The sequence below is a fragment of the Chelonia mydas genome, chromosome 1 (genome assembly GCF_015237465.2).
Source record: "Chelonia mydas isolate rCheMyd1 chromosome 1, rCheMyd1.pri.v2, whole genome shotgun sequence".
NCBI lineage: Eukaryota > Metazoa > Chordata > Testudines > Cheloniidae > Chelonia > Chelonia mydas.
In genome coordinates this window covers 212,592,016-212,608,677 of record NC_057849.1, presented here as the reverse complement: position 1 = coordinate 212,608,677, position 16,662 = coordinate 212,592,016, and the positions used below count along the sequence as shown (strand labels likewise).

Genomic DNA, 16,662 nt, shown 5'->3' with positions numbered 1-16,662 from the left:
TTCCACTTTTACCACATGCCTGATAGAACATTCAGTGTAAACGCCCCCACCGTCAAACAGCCTGCCATACCCAGAGGTGGCCCGCCCTTGTCTCTTTGGTTTGTTGTATCTCAGCCCCTCCCTGTGATGAACCATGGAAACTGCACAATTCATCTGGCAAGAAAAACTTCCACTATGGGGAAGACTTTCAGAAAGGATTTAATATGAAAAAGGCAAAATTCAAGATGAAGAAATTATAAGCATAAAAAAGCAGGAAACTTCCACCCCCCTTCAAACGGTGGAAAATTATACAAAGAAAGTTTATGAACCTTTTGCAACTCCCACTAGTATTTCCTGCAACTTCACACAAATCTTATAAAAACACCTGCTTTGTCTATCTACCAGGCAGGGACTGTCTCTAGGCATCATAGCGGAGGGAGCATTTCTGAGAGAAAAAGGCAAAGCATTTATATCATCACAAGGTTATTTTTTTCCCAATCAAATCGTTCTGATATTGATCCCCCAGAGTCACCATGTTCCACATCATCACAACCTGTGTCTCCAGGAAGCGGGAATGGGGTTTCTCTGTCCATCCCAGAGACAACTTCACTCCTTCGCAAGAGCAGATTCCCACCTGAAAATACCAAGGGAGACACATACAGTCAGTGGATCCACTCTATGGTGATGGGCAGCAGCAGAGCAAGGCGGCGTTTACAGCAGTGGTTCTCAAACTTATTTGATCACCCCCCTTCTTTGTGTCTATTGTAGTTGACGCCCCCCACCCCCACCACATAAGTACATCTACCGATTTACAAAAATCAACGTGCAACTCTCACTAAATATGAAAAGCAGTCGGGCATTGAGTCACAAAGAGCCATGTAAGTACATAGCTCCCTGACTGCCGAGCTCTGAAGGCAGCACTACCGCCAGCAGCAGCGGAGAAGTAAGAGTGGCAACACCATACGCTGCCATCCTTACTTCTGCGCTGCTGCTGGGGGCCGCGCTGCCTTCAAAGCTGGGTGCCTGGAAAGGAGCCACCGCTCTCTGCTCTGGCTTCTCATGCTGCCCCAGAATATATTTCATGCACCACAGCTGAGAATCTCTGCTATACAGTAATGGTTAGGAATTGTTCCCCCTTCAGTCTTCTGGCGGGTCTGACAAGTTCTAATCCATCATCTCTGTAAATAGTCTGGAAATTAAAACCTTTGGTTTCCAGACCAGCTAACACTGCCAAGTGAGAACTCTATTTACCTGTTACTTCATGTAGAAAACCCAAGCACTTATCAGCCTGGAGCGCTTAGTTAAGAAGATCATAACTCACTCTGCCCTAACAATGAACATTCTTCTTATCAAGTACTAAGCAATGCACATTTCATCACCACTGCACCTCTTCTGGGGTGGCCGATGGTCTCCCTGCTCATGGAAAAATCGGGAGGGGAGGGGAGATTTTTGCCAAGGACAATAGGCAAAGCCCAACTTTTACAGGAGGAGTCGAGCTCTTTAACATTTGCGTAGCAGTAACAGGACTTTGGTTCATAGGATTCTGCTCAAAAGATACACACGCAGTGAACTGGTGGGAATCCAGCACATCCAGGGCGTGGCAGCCACACAAGGATTGGAACCTAGAGGCAGAAGGATCCTAGGTATCTTGCTGGTTTGACCACCAACTACCACCCAGCAGGGACCCTGCTGTTCCTCCCCCCATGGCAGGCACTGAAGCCTCTGCTTTCAGGGAATGGAGAGATGAGAGAAGGTGAGATTTTCTCACAGGCATTGATTTGTCCAGAGCTGTTCCCTTGCTGTGTACCCCACATTTCCAGCCCTCCCATTCTGCAGAGACAGTTCAAAGTGTAAATAGTTCTCCACTCACCTGTCTGTGAATCCCTGTGTCTGTTGCTCACCCCAGTGCCTTGCTCATCATTCTGCCCCGAAGCAGGGTCACCTTCAGAGTCAGACACTTCTCTGGCATCATCATAACCATCCCCTGGGACATCTCCAGGCAGCGCAGGGGCATCTGACGTGAAGATGTGAAGTAATTAAGAGAATAGTCACAGTGGAGATGGAATTAAACTACAAGTTGCAGATGCACTAGCCTCACTGGTCCCTGGGGATCTCTCAGGGCAGTGAGAGGAGCCCTCTCTGGAACCCTCCGACAGGGCATTTCACGTATCACATTGATTTGATACATTTCAAGAGCCAGTTGAGAGGATCCTAGAGCTCCCAGATGAGGAGGGGTAGTTCTAGAAAGAGGTGACTGGGATCTAGCCTAGAGGGATTGCTCCACAAAGGCATTTTGTTACAATAGTTGTGTTCTCCTGATAAAGTTCACCCCATAAACTGCCATCAGTCTCCAAAGTACTGACACCACTGGGAGCTGAGCCAGCTAATAAGGGTGGGACATGGGCCTTTGCGTGTAAAATCTGCATGTCCCACCCATCCCCCTGTCACAGTCAGGGCTGGCCTTACCGTGAGGCCAACTGAGGTGGCCACCTCAGGTGCCAGACTGTGGGGGGGGGGGGCGCCACTAGGACCCAGAGTGTCTGCTGCTGGTGCATACGTATTCTCTCTGCTCTAGATGCACAGAGATGGTGGAGTGCTGTGCTGGAGGAAGGAGGGCACAAGAGACATAGCAGGCAGGCAGGAGAAAAGGGGAGAGGGAATAACAGAAAGCAGCAGGAGCTGCAGGGAGAGAGAGAAGGAGTAGCCTCTTATGTACCTCTCTAGCACCCTCAGGAGCCTGGACTGATTAACACTAGCTTCTCAGGGAGCTTCCTGTTTTCTGCTGCTTCCCTGAACCCACTGGAGGAGAACAGGCAGCCAACTGAAGTAGTAGGAGCCAGTTAGGCCCTTAAGACGCTGATATCTTCCCACACTCAGGCCCTGCTACCAGCCTGCTTATTTGTCCCCTTCAATTGAGTGTTGAGAGCCAGTATAGCTGGCACAGAACAGCAATCATGAGTGAAAGAAGAAAACGCCCCTCTGGGGCAGCATTCAGAAAAAGAAAGAAAGCAAAGGAAGCTTTTCTATCTAAGCCGGAAGGAGCTCTCCTGAGATACATAGACACAAATGTTCAGGGTGAGCCTTCCGGCCCCAGTGAGGAAGTGAGTGGTGAGGAGATGCCTGATCTTCCAGTTAGTCAGAGTGCAGGTGACCTGGCAGCTACTGCAGCACCCATATCTCCATCTCAAATGGATGTAACCCTGCACATTCCTGAAGAAAAGTGTAGATAAGAGAAGAGTGTGGTGGAGGCGCAAGAAACAGCTGCTGCTGAGTTTAGTTCCTTAAGTCTAGATGATCCAGGTCTGTGGACCCACTTGAGCAGTAGTCTGAGGGACTTCCTTGTACTGCATGGGCCACAACAAGTGAAAAACTTCATGTTCCCCAAAGACAATGAAAACAGAAGTTTCCATCCAACACATTGCTAGCATGAAATCCCCAATGGTGACAAAGTGGAGAGGCCATGGCTTTTGTACTCAAAAACCCAGAATGCTGCATACTGTTTTTGTTGCAAACGCTTCCGGTCTAATGTTCCAGCCACACTTTGTTCTACAGGAACAAAGGACTGGAAGAATCTGGCTAGAAATCTGGCATGCCATGAGAAGGCAGCAAATCGCCAGAGAGCATTCCACAGGTGGAAAGAGCTTGAGATGAGACTAAGGTTAAAGGCCACCATAGATGATCAGCATCAAGAGAAGATTGCATCAGAGTCTCTTTACTGGCAAAATGTTCGGAAAAGGCTCATTGACATTGTGAGACTGCTTGCTACCCAAAACCTAGCACTTCAGATCAGCTGTATGTGCCAAACAATGGAAACTTCTCTCAAATTGTAGAGCTGATGGCTGAGTTTGATGCTGTACTCCAGGAGCATCGAAGAAGAGTCACCACCCAAGAAATGTACGCACACCACTACCTTGGAAAAACAATTCAAAATGAGATCATACAGTTACTGGCAATAAAAGTCAAACAGAAGATTGTGGCAGATCTGAAGTCAGCAAGATATGACTCTGTTATTCTGGACTGCACACCTAACATCAGCCATATGGAACAAATGACTTTAATGGTGAGTTTTGTAATAACAGTAGAACCTACTGAAAATGTCCCTGCAATGGTGACTGTCAGAGAATATTTTCTATAATTTATTGACATTGATGATACTACAGGAGCTGGTATGACAAAGGTGCTTCTTAAAAAGCTGGAAGATAGGGGAATTGAGAGAGCCCTGACCTCTCATGTCAGCAACAATAATGGTTCCAACATGAGAAGAAAGAACAGAGGAGTGCAGACACGGATCCTAGAGTTAAACCCTCAAGCTTTTTTTGTCCCATGCAGTTCTCATTCATTGAACTTGGTGGTCAGTGATGCAGCATCAGCTTCTTGTGAGGCTGCTGAATGTTTTAATGTAATTCAAAGCATCTATGTATTTTTCTCTGCATCAACTCATCGATGGCAAATTTTGAAGCATTCAAAAGCATCTGGAAACATCCTCTGACACTGAAACCACTGAGTGCCACAGGATGGGAAAGTCGAGTGGAGGTGATAAAGCCTATCAAACACCAAATTGAGAAGACAGATGATGCCACAGTTGCCATTGTGGAAGATAATGCTATGACAGGAACTGTTCATGGGAGAACAGTGGCAGAGGGAAATGGAATCACCAGACACATACATAACTTCCACTTTCTGTGTGGCTTAGTGTTGTGGCATGGCATACTGTTTGAAATAAATGTTGTAAGCAAGAGACTCCAAGGTGTTGACCTTGATATAGCTGGAGCAATGGAACAACTGGACAAAGCAAAGTCATACCTACAGCCTTACTGGTCAGATGAGGGATTTCAAAACATTCTGAAGAGTGCACGGAAGTTGGCAGAGGAACTTCACACTGAAGCTATTTTCCCAACCATTCAAGAATGCAAGAGTCACCGAAGAAGAAGACATTTTGATTACGAGGCACGGGATAATCCCCTAAGAGACCCCAAACAACAATTCAAAGTTGAATTCTTTAACCAGGTGCTAGATTGTGCAATACAGTCAGTTGAACGTTTCATGCAGCTCAAGGAACACAGCAGTCTATTTGGGATGTTGTATGATATTCCAAAACTCCTCACTATACCTGAAGAAGACCTACACCAGCAATGCAGGGCACCTGAGACAGTGTTGACACATGGTGACATGCGTGATAGTGATTTAGGTGATGAATTGAAAGCCCTTTCAAGATACATTTCAGCAGGATCAGCTCCAAAGGCTGTTCTGGAATATATGTGCACAAATAAGATCACCACCCTCTTTCCAAATGCTTTTATTGCTCTGCGCATACTTCTAACACTTCAGTAACAGTTGCCAGTGGAGTACACAGCTTCTCCAAGCTGAAGTTAATAAAAACCCATCTACACTCCACAATGACACAGGAGTGGCTGGTTGGCCTTGCAATCATCTCAGTAGAGCATGAGCTGGCCCAGACTGTGGACCTTCAGGAAGCAGTTCAAATCTTTGCAACCAAGAAGACACAGAAAGCACCACTTTGATTATTCAAACAGATAAAAATGCCAGTGTTTACTATGCAGAGAAGAAAAGTTACGTTTGCTGTTCAGGCATTTGAAAGTTACGTGTTACTTAAAATTTTTGAACAAGGCATTTTAAGTTCTCCTTTTATTGGGGTAGGTAGCAGAGCAGTACCATGAGAGGAGTGGAACAGGAAGAAGGCAGAATTGAGAACTTTCAAAGTTTTGGCCCAAGCCAGCGGGGCATCAGTTGAGCTCCCCACCTCAGGTGCCAAAATGTTGTGGGCCGGCCCTGGTCACAGTGTCTATAAGTTGCTAGAGCAGAATCCCAGGAAAGGTGGTCAGGGAACATTGCAGCATTGATGATGTCTCTGCTTCGATGTGCCCTCTTTACAGATGGTGAGTAACCCTCGTGATCATGTCAGTGAGGGTCACAGGGCAGTGACCTGAAGCAAGTACCATGTGGGCAGCTCCTGAGCGAACTGCTCCTTCCATCCCTGCAATGAGCCTCTGTTATGACTTAGGGCATCACACACTTCCCTACCCCGGGCCTCCACACAGCTCTTGTAGTGCACCTGGTCAGTGCCCCCAGCGTTACGCCAATAGAAAGTACTGGTGGGGAACTTTGTGGTTTTCTTAACAAACCACTATTGTCCCTGTTGGGAAACACATTTAGATTTCGTCAGTGTGACGTTGCTTCCAGAAGGCAGATTCACTGCTCACCTCGGCCATCTGGAGTCTGGGGGAGGTCGTTCAAGACAGGCTCCTCCACATTATCGTAATCCAACTGAGACCCTCCGGGGGAAGCTCCCTCTGGAACAGCAAACACCACACTCAGCCCAGGGCACCAGCAGCATCTCTTCAGTGCAAGTAGCCCTTATAACTAGAGCTGTGTATCGTGGCATGTGTGAGGGGAAGTCAGGGGGGCCCAGGGTGAGAAGGGCACAAGTCATAGAACTACAGTGAAACAGGAGTCCCAGAAATAACAAGGGGCCAATCCTGTCCCTGCAGAATCCAACAGCAGCTCTTTTATGTGTTTCAGTGGGAGCAGGATCTGGGTTGTGCTGAGATAACAGGTTGGAACACGGGCGCTGCCAGGCCAGAGCCGGCCTGTGTGAATCCAGCTGATCTCTGCAGACAGGTTTGAATTTTTCTGTTACACTGGGGTGGGGGAACCTCCCCTCTGCAGGAATTAAAGCTCCCACTGGGAGGTCCCTGGCCTGATCCTTTGTGAGCTCCTGCTCTCCAGTGGCCTCTCAGGCAGCCCAGGGCTCAGCTTGGCAGCGCTCCAGCTTCTCAGCAGAACTGGCTCATCTGCTCAGTGTCTCCTCCCCCAGCCGCAGGCTAAACTCCCACAGGGCCAAATTCATGGACTCCCTTGAGAGCAACTGAGGTAGAAATGCTGCCCCGTTTACAATTAGAGATGGGCCCAGGCCGGGAAGTTCACATCCAGGGGTTTGTTTCAGCTTTTTATAGCGACAGGTGCCAGCTGAAAACAGAGATCCGGAGCTGGGGTCAGAATCTGCAAATCCCCCCTCCCTCAAACTTCTGGTGGGTTCGGATCAGTGAGTTGGACTCAGCTTATCTGTGATTATAACACAGGACAATCTTCCCTCTCTCTGAGATGTGAGTTGAGCTCCACTGAGCTCTGACACCTTCATCCAAAGAGACTGACCCGTCTCCTCCAGCTCCACACCTGGGGAGGTCACTGAGAGCCACTCCCAGGGGTGTGTGCTCAGGAGATGGTCACGTTTCTATCCTGAGATTCTGACAGAAATCCTGTTCAATGGGATTAGACCCCACCGTGTAAAATGGGAACCGTGTCGGGGGAAATGGCTGCAATTGCAGCCAGTGTCCTAGAAATTCTGTTCTCTGCCCAGATTTGGGTCTTTTGGCCTGAGTCTGCCCCTCCCCCATTACCTTGTTCTGATCCAGGGTCGTTTTCCCCCTCGCTGTCCCCGGTGTAATACTGCAGCTTCGTCACTGAGTCATCTGCATAGGAAGCTGGAGAAACGAGAACCAGAAATTCATCACAGTGACAGCAGCTGAACTGTGGGACTGGGAACACATCTGGGGACAGGGGCAAAATTTTTGGTCTCAGTTTGGTCCTCCTTCCAGAGAAGATGCTGAATCACAGCGACTCTGAGCAGTGAGAGGCTGATGCAGACTCCTGAAGAGAAATCTCCATTTCATTATGGAAAATGTGACTGAGAGTATGATACAATCTGACCTGAAGGATGCTGGTAATTCACATACCCTGTGGGGTGAGTGAAGGGCACATCTTTGGCTACGGGTCCAGGGAAGTTCCACAATGGTCCTGGCCACCTCAGTCACAGAGAAGACTCCTCCTTCTTAAGGACAAATACCAACCTCCCCCATTGATCATAGAAGATTAGGGTTGGAAGAGACCTCAGGAGGTCATCTAGTCCAACCCCCTCCTCAAAGCAGGACAACACCAACTAAATCATGCCAGCCAGGGCTTTGTCAAGCCAGACTCCATGGTTAGGCTGTGTATAATGCCCGAGGAGTTTACACTTGTTACTTGGTTGGTGAAATCTCAGTATAGAATTCACAGCCAATTTGCGGTTTGTGCCCTGCTTCCTAACAGTCTTCCCTGAGCCTGGTACTCATGTACTTGAGCCACAGCAGGACAGCTGGACACAGGCCAGCAGAGGCCAAGAGCAGAGTCTGTGATTCACTCTAGCCATCTTGGCTGTGGTGCTGGGGGATACCCTGAGCACAGCACAGCCCTTGGGCAGGATGTTCCCATCTGACATTGAGACAAAATGGTACAAAGGATAAAAGGGCCAGGACTCAAAGTCATGAGAAACTCCTGGACTGATCTCTCTGTTCCGGGGGCAGGAAGGAGCCCACCCAGCAGCAGTGGCTGTGGTGGGAGCGGGCCACAGAACATCCCCTGCCCCAGTGCTCCAAAGCAGTTTTCAAATGATAGTTTATCCTGGCCCCAGACAGTTGCTTTCTTGACCCATAGCTGGTTACACTCCAAGGCTGAAGTAACATTAACCGTCCCTACAATTGGGCCTTGCAGAGTATGGTGAGAAGAAAGCCCGTCTTCATCTGTCTACATGAGTAACTGCTGGTCTCACCACCGCATTCACAGCTAGGAACTGCAAAACTACAGAGGAACTGCCAATTAGCAAGGAGGAAACTGAACTGAACCCCGAGCAAAATCTCTTCCTTCTAGACAACAACTGGTGGGTACTAACAGCAGTGTTCCTGGTGAGTGCCTTCCCCTTCATAAAATTACAGTGCCCCCATACATACATAACACTCCTCCCCCCTTTGGCAACACAATCATCCAGCCATCGTGAGTGCTCTCACCTGCGCTGCAGTCTCTCTACAACACTCGGCAGGGCCGGTGTCTTTGGTGACTGCGATTCAGCACGAAGCCCGGCGAGACAGGAGCGTTGTCCCCTTCGAGTAGCGGCTTCGATGAGCTCAGAGTCAGAGGCTGCAGGCTATACCGATAATGAAGAATGGCTCTAGAGGAGACTCATCTGAAGGCTCCTCCTAGAGTAATGTTGCTCGGAGATGAGCAGCTTTTCAGCTGGTCAATGTGGTGATGCCAAACTTGTCCATTGGCAATCTGGACCTTATATGAAATGGAACCAGTGACCTCAATGACTGCTGAAGGAACCTACCTCCGTAACTTCAACAAATACACTTTCTTGTCATGTGAAGGAACCGCAGGCTAGATGATAAGGAGGAATCCAGAGCATGATCCTGCTTGTGTTCCAATTCCTCAGATAGGTCATGGTTGAGATGGTGAACCCATGTCTTAAGACATTGTTCCATGAGTAGCTCAGCTGGGCTAACTCTGGTACTTGGGCTTGGAGTGATATGTTGTGTAATGAGGAATCTGGCAAGCCTTGTCAGCCAGTCTCCCTTGATGATCCTCATTATAGCATCTTTGGTTGTCTGCACCATCTGTTCAGACAGATCATTTGCTTGGCGATGGCATGGGGCAATGGTCACAGCTCGAATGAGGTTGCTTTTGGTGAAGTCCTTGGACTCGTCAGAGGTAAAAGCAGTTCTGTTATCAGATACGATAGTATCTGGTGACAAATGAGTCATGAACAATTGACGCAGAGCAGTGATCATTGCAGTAGTACTTAGCATGACACTCCACCGTTGCATTTGTGGTGACATGACTGAAGGTGCTGTCTTGTTATTGGAGAGAATTCCTAGATGTGTCTTGCAGTCAGTACGAATCTCAAACAGACTGTAAATGTAATTGTGGAATTTCTTGTCTTCAGTAATGGCAGTGAGATCATCTTTATCAATTTGTGCATAGTTTCTCTTGGAGTATGTAGTTGATATGTGCCTCTTTTCTCTCTGGAAAGCGATGGCTGAGAACAGCTCCAACACCATAATGTAATACATCATAGGTAATGATCAATGGCCTCTGTTTGTCGTAGTGAATGAGGATCATCAGACATCAGTAACTTCGAGACATTCCTGAAGGCTTCTGCATGCTGACAAGTCCATTTCCTTGGAGCTCCCTTGTCAAGAAGGCAATGAAGAGGTTCAGTACTTGTTGCCTTTTTTGGAAAAAATAGTGGTGGAAGTGTTGGCTGGATGTGAGAGGTGTATGCACCCCAGAATGTGATCAAGCTAATTGCAACCACATCATGTGCATTCAGCCACTATGACTTAATAAAATAGAACACCATATAGTTAAGGGTTAATTTGAATAAGCAGGCGTCTGAAGGCAAAGTCAAACACTAGCTGTACGCTGGCATTTTCTGCTCATCAGAATGGGAGGAGGGGAGAGAGAGTCAAAAATTGAGACTGAAAGCAAATAAGTGGAAGAGAACCTTGAATCTGGGTGCCTTTGATATAGAATCTTATTATGATTAAGATTGTTAGGAATGTTTGTTGATAAATAGTTTATTGATGTTAGGAGAAAGCGATGACTCAGTAGGGGTCACTATGATCTATGTGTTTTGTAAAAGTTAGTTATAAAAACGACTAGATATAGAATGTACTTTGGAGCAGTCCTCTGAAGGTGTCTGTAACGGGGTTGGCACCCACTTCTCATGAGTGCCACCTTCTGGTTGAGCGTGTCTGTGTTCTTTAGTTCTGGTGACTCCTTTCGGTGGTTCTCAGGTGGGTTTGTCAGTGAGACAGTGCTCCGGCTGAGTCACACTGTCTGCCTGTTAACCAGCATAAACCCCTTTCGGGTATAGGGTCCACCGAGGCCTATTTCAGTACCCCTCTGCTAGTGTCTCTCTCTAGCCCTCCCTGGGCTTTGGTCTTTAAGTAGTCCAGCCCTGGTATGGGGCTGTATCCCCAGGGCTTCCTCCCTGGAGACACTATCTTCCTGCAGCCCTCCCCAGGCTCAGTCCCTACTCAGTCCAAGCAATCAGCCAGGAGCTCCCTCACTGCTCCCCCAGTCCCTGCTAGCAAACCATTCATGGCACTGCTGGTCTTCCAGGCAGTTAGGTCTGCAGTCCTTTCTTCTGCTCCAAGCAGCAACTAACTACTGCTCTGCTGTGTACCTCCTTTTATATGGCACTCGTAGGCCCTGATTGGCTGCTTCATCTGCAGCCACTCTAGCCTGCTTGGAGGACCACTCCACTGCTCTTTCCCTAGGATGGGTGTGGCAGAACCCTGAGACCTCCAGCAGGAGGCTTTTGGGCCTAGTCCATCGCATCACAGTGTCCTAAGAGAGACATTTTTCCTGACACCTTTTCTCCCCAGCAGGAAAGCAACTGGCCACTGCCGACCGGCTGACAATTATTCAATACCTGACAAGAATTTAGGTAAATGTTTGGGATGTTCTATTCCTATTCCTTATGTCTCTGTGTGCTTCAATTGAATGCATTGTAGTTTAAATAAGAGCATGCTTACTTGTGTCAATTTTCATCAGCTGGAGCGCTATGTACCCATTGAGTTATTCCTGACACTGCCTGGAGTGAAAAAGTTAAATTACCACTGCCGTGGGTTCTGAAAACCCTGGGTAACAGAAGTTGAGCAACCCAAGAAAAGTTTGAAGTTCCTGTTTGGATTTTGGATCATGGATTGCCTGTACCTTGTTTTCTGTTGGGTGGATACCAGATGCATCGATAGCCCAAGAAGATGACAATTGTAGCTCCAAATTCACATTTTTCCTTCTTGATTCAAATACTTGACTTTGTGAATCAGCACAAGACTTCTCGAAGTTGTTTGGCAAGCTCATCCTTGGTTGATACCATAATCAGGATGTCGTCAAAATATACTTATGGCACCTGGAATTCTCGAAAGTTGAGTTCCCATGAACCACTGGAAAATTCCCAGTGCAATGGAAATCCCAAACTGGAGACACGTGACTCAAAATTTTCGATGAGTGATCATCGTCTGTGCATCTGCCGCATCTTTGTCAACTATCACTTCTTACATTTTTGGGCAAGAGTGAGTTTTGTGAAGACTTTTCCTCCAGCAAGAACAGGGAGCAGTTGGTTAACAGCAGGCTCTGAGTAAGAGAGCTGTTTAAGTGCCTTGTTCAAAGTGCACTTATAATCTCCACAGATTCTCACTTTGCCATTCGGCTTGAGCATGGGTACTTGGTGTAGCCCATTTCATATCTGTAGCTGGCTCAAAGACTCCCTCTGCAACGAGACATTCTAGTTCTGTGTCAGTCTTTGGACATAGGGCAAATGGTACATTCCTGACCTTCATGTGTATCAGCATGACTGTCGGATCCAGGTGAAACAACTCTGGAGGTCCCTTGTAAGCTCCCAATTCTTCATAAAACACTTGAGCTAATTCATCAGTGATCTTTCTTAGTTGCTCTTTGCTGATGTCATAGATGCCTTGGATGTTGATTCCCAACTGTGTGAACCAGTTCTGGCCTAAGATGTTTTTATGTTGACCTTTTGTGATGATGACAGGCAATCTTGCATTGAAAGATCCACAGCAAATATTCACATTACAGCTTTGGATGAAGTCAACATTTTGTCCATTATAGGCTTTAAGGCTGCATGATGGATTTGACAACTTGGGAGGCCATTGTGAGAAAATGACTGAATGGGTCTTTATTGATGATCGACATTGCAGAACCAGAGTTGACTTCCATTTTGCACTCATGGTAATTGATAAGCACTGTTGCAAACATTTCAGAACCTTAAGATTCCTTGTTGTGGATGGCTTTACATATAGTAAAGCTTCTTGACATCATTGTTGAAGGAAGCATCAAGTATGTTTGATGCGCAAGGATGAGAATACTGGTTATTGTCCTTTCGTTTCATGCTTTTAACCTTTGATTGGCAGACTCTCTCAATGTGACCTTTCTTTTTGCAGAAATGCCACTTGGTGTCTTTGAATTTCCAAGCAGAGTGCTAATGCTGCCCCCCCCCCTTTGCCTGAGAAGATGTTCAGGTGATTAATCTTGTCCAACGACATTAATGTGATTGAGTTCCCATTGTTCCGCTGAGTTTGTCAATGACGATGAGCTTTCTGATTGTGAAGTATAGCATTCATGTTGGTTGCCATGACACAAATTTCCTCAGTGGGCAATGATGCTGTTTGGGTAGCCAAGGCCTTTTCCTGAGGGACGGTGAATGTCTAATTTGGCTCCGCAAGGAGTCGGCATTGAAGTGCTTTCTCCTGAACTCCACAGTCAAGGCGATCTTGCAGCATGTCGGTGAGAACAATACCAAAGTTACAATGTTCGGCGATGCGATGCAGCTTGGCAATATAGGCGGTGATGCCCTCTTCAGCTCAATGATTTCATTTATGAAATTGAAATCTCCAAACAGTGACAGATGGCATAGGTGAGAAAAGTGCCTTCAGCAAAGCTACGATTTTGTCGTATGTCTTGGTCTTGGGCAAAGCAGGCGTAATGAGTGATCTTATAACGAATGTCAAATATCTTGAACCCACAGATTGTCAAGCGAACAGCCTGTTTTGGTTAGCGGTCACCTATCTCATTTGCTTCAAGATAAGAAGAAAATCTTTCTGAATAAGAATGCCACAATTCAGGGTGACTTATGTTAAAGTCTTCAATGTGTCCCAGCATGGTCATTTCAAGTCACAGTAGAACAACATTGGTTCAGATTCCAAGGTGGTCCATTCAAACTGCAATGCTTGCAGTTCATTTCTGAGATCACTATTTTCTACTAGGGTGGTTCTAGAATCCTGCTGCTTGTGTTTAATCTTCAATCAGATGTCATGCTCGTGGCCAGAAAAGTTAAGGGTTGTATTTGTGTGGTGAGGAACATGTGTAATCTCTCACAGTCAGCAGCAATAATAAACTCTTATATTTTGTGTGTCAGGAAAAGCAAACCTACAGATGAACTGGCCACTAGCAAGGAGGAAACGTCACTGAATACTGAACAAAATCCTTTTCTTCTAGACAACAACTGGCGGGCACTAACAGCAGCACCCCTAGTGAGTGCATTCCCCTCCATAAAAATGTTCTCCTTTGCATACATAACATTCACCTAAATTGTTCTAACCAAAACTTGCACCCAGCTCCAATCCCAAGCTCACATGAGCGTGCAGCTGCAGTGATTTAGCTCTGGGTCAGGGCCTCAGAATGGAAAGTGACTTTCATATTTGCTCCCTGTTAAGATTGAGACCCACAGACCTGAGCGACTGAACATCTCCTGCTTCTCTCTCATCAGGTTATAATCAATGTCCTCATACACGGCCTCAGAGAAGGGATCCAAGGGTCTTCTGGAACCTGAAAACAAAGGCAGTATTGCATAGGGTCATAGAAACCAGAGATGGGAAACCCTATGGGATCATCCAGCCCCTCCCCATCAGCCCAGTGCAGGACTGGTCCCTACAGCACATTCTTACTGCTCTATCCAGGCTAGATTTCAGTGTGCCAGGTGATGGGGACAACATCCCTTTCCACAAATCTCTTTGATAGTGGCTCCAAAGGCTAGTTCACTGTCAGGAAGTTTCTTTACATTCAGACAAAACGTTTCCTCTTTAATCTCATCCCATTATTCCTGGTTATTGCCCTTTGGAGATTCTGAAATAATTCTTCTCCCACGCTACTGTTTACACCCATCTGCAAAATGGTGATAACACTTTATTTCTGTACAGTTTAAGAGGAGAAGTGACCATTAGAACATCTAGTCTGACCTCTTGTAGAACACAGGCCTCTATATTTCACTCAGATAAGTCTCAGTTAGACTAAAGCATTTCAGTCCTCAGGAGAACAAACTATTGTGTGCCACAGGCAGAGTACAGGAGGGACCGAGGTACCACCAAAGCCCAGTGTCCACGCAATGGAAGGGAATTGATTAGGTGAGAGATGCCAGATGATCCTGGAAGGCGATTCCTGCTCCATGCTTCAGAGGAAGATGAAAATCCCCCAAGGTTCCTTTTTTGCCAATCTGACCTGGGAAAAATTCTTTCCTGACCCAAATCTGGTGATCGGTTTGACCCTAAGCATGTGGAAAAGACACATCAGCTAGGTGTCTAAGAAAGAGTCTTCTCTGTATCATCTCAGAGTCTGTTCCAGCTCATCCAGCCTCCCTTCTCTAGCTGTGGCCAGTCTCAGATGCTACAGAGGAGAGCAACCTGTCCCACACAAATATGCAAGACGGGAGAGAGGGCCCAACTCTTTCCTGACCTCTGAAGATGACTATCTGAGGCATGAGATCTGATGATATGCTGGGATACATTCGGGTTAAGCAAAGACCTGGGAAGCTGCTGGTGTGCTGACATGACATTAGGAGATAAGGGCAGAGGCAAGCAGTGTTTCTCCATTTGATAAATAAGTTGCCCTCCTTTTCCCTTCCCTGTTGCTTGTTGAGAATTGATAAGCCTTGCAGCTGCATAAGGAATGTAGTTGTCTAAAGAATACCCTTTGTGTAAAAGAAGTGTTCTCTCCCCCTCCCTTTCTTTCCCAGTGACATAAACGAGCCCTGGGTCATGGCCCCTTCCTCCCTCCCCTGAGAACTGCTGATTAAGGGAACTTGTGTCAACAAATTACTACAAAGAAATGTATTTTCAAGGCACAGATGTGTGTATAATCTGCGTAATGCTGTAATCAGTCAATAGAGGTGGGTATAATCATAGTATGGGTGTTTCTATTACTTAATAAGGGGTTTTGGGGTGTAGTAATGGATGTAGGTGTTTACAAACTAACTTAAATAAAAAGAGTGTGCTGTAACTAATCCAGTGCTTTCTCGACAATTGGGTTGAGGGGAACAAGTACTGCAATAAAGAAGCCCGTCTACTCAACCCGCCTCTGGGTCAGCCTGTTCATTCTTCTCTAACATTATAGGCATTGCCCTAATGCTAAACTGTGACGGTTATGTGTATGTTAATGGCAATCCTGTTCTCTATCTGTCTCCCAGGGTGCTGGTAGCTAATATTTGTACAGTGTTTTATAGATGTAAAATCCTCTACAAGTGCCAGTTTTCAGTACAATACAGTATAATGCTCCTTTCCAGCATTTCTCCTTCCTAAGATTCTGCTTTCCACTGGATTTCTCTCTACAGAGCTATTCTCCCAGCTCAATTTTTGTAATCTCTTTTTGTCTGGCAACATTTCCAATCTATGTAGGTCCCTTTCCATGATGTCTCTCCTCACGGATATTCAGAACACCTCCTGTGACAGGTATTGCAACCCCACCCAGTATCTTTGGGAACCATTGTGTGAAATCTGTGAATGGTTTAGGTATGATTGTGTGTTACTCCATGGATGAGGGTTACCACAGGTCCTCCAGGAAGAAAAAACAATGGAGGATTATTGAGGTGAATCACTGAGATCGTAAACAATTCTCAGAGGTCCCAGGCCTTGGGGCAATTTGCATGGACTGGTACAAACTGGGTTACCAGAGACCAAGAGACAAAGAAAGACTTTTGGTAGAAAATGCTGAGTTTAAACAAACTCAGGGTCTTCGTTTTGATTCAGGAAATGAACAAGATCTTCTGCACACAAGAAAGGCCAATGCTGAATAGTTTGAAGGGACATTGCTGTACCAGGCTGCCCATGAGGAAGATGGGTGATTTCTGGTAAGTTCAGTAAGTGTGGAGGAATTTTGTATTTTTTGTGTGTTTTCTCTGTGAAACTTTTATCCGACGAATAAGGTGCAGTCAGCTGAGAAGGAGCTGGGAGGCAATTTGTAACTGCTGGCAATACACTGCTCATAGCACGTGGAGAGAAAGCACAGCATGGGGCTGGCCTTTAAGCAACGTGGCTTCTGGGGATATCACAGTGG

The 16,662-nt window shown here is 46.5% G+C and overlaps 1 protein-coding gene across 1 annotated transcript in view; it reads right to left on the bottom strand.

Annotated features, from left to right (window-relative positions):
- Positions 1 to 241: 241 nt before the first annotated feature.
- The window catches only part of LOC102941373 (scavenger receptor cysteine-rich type 1 protein M130), a 1,272,625-nt gene continuing 1,256,204 nt past the window's right edge, over positions 242 to 16,662 (bottom strand). The window contains exons 14-19 of the mRNA XM_043552007.1: positions 14,068 to 14,163; positions 7,398 to 7,481; positions 6,201 to 6,290; positions 1,850 to 1,993; positions 944 to 952; positions 242 to 613 (exon numbers count right to left, since the gene is read on the bottom strand). Coding sequence (XP_043407942.1) covers positions 447 to 613; positions 944 to 952; positions 1,850 to 1,993; positions 6,201 to 6,290; positions 7,398 to 7,481; positions 14,068 to 14,163 — 590 coding nt within the window. The 3' untranslated portion in view covers positions 242 to 446. The remainder of the gene's footprint in view (positions 614 to 943; positions 953 to 1,849; positions 1,994 to 6,200; positions 6,291 to 7,397; positions 7,482 to 14,067; positions 14,164 to 16,662) is intronic.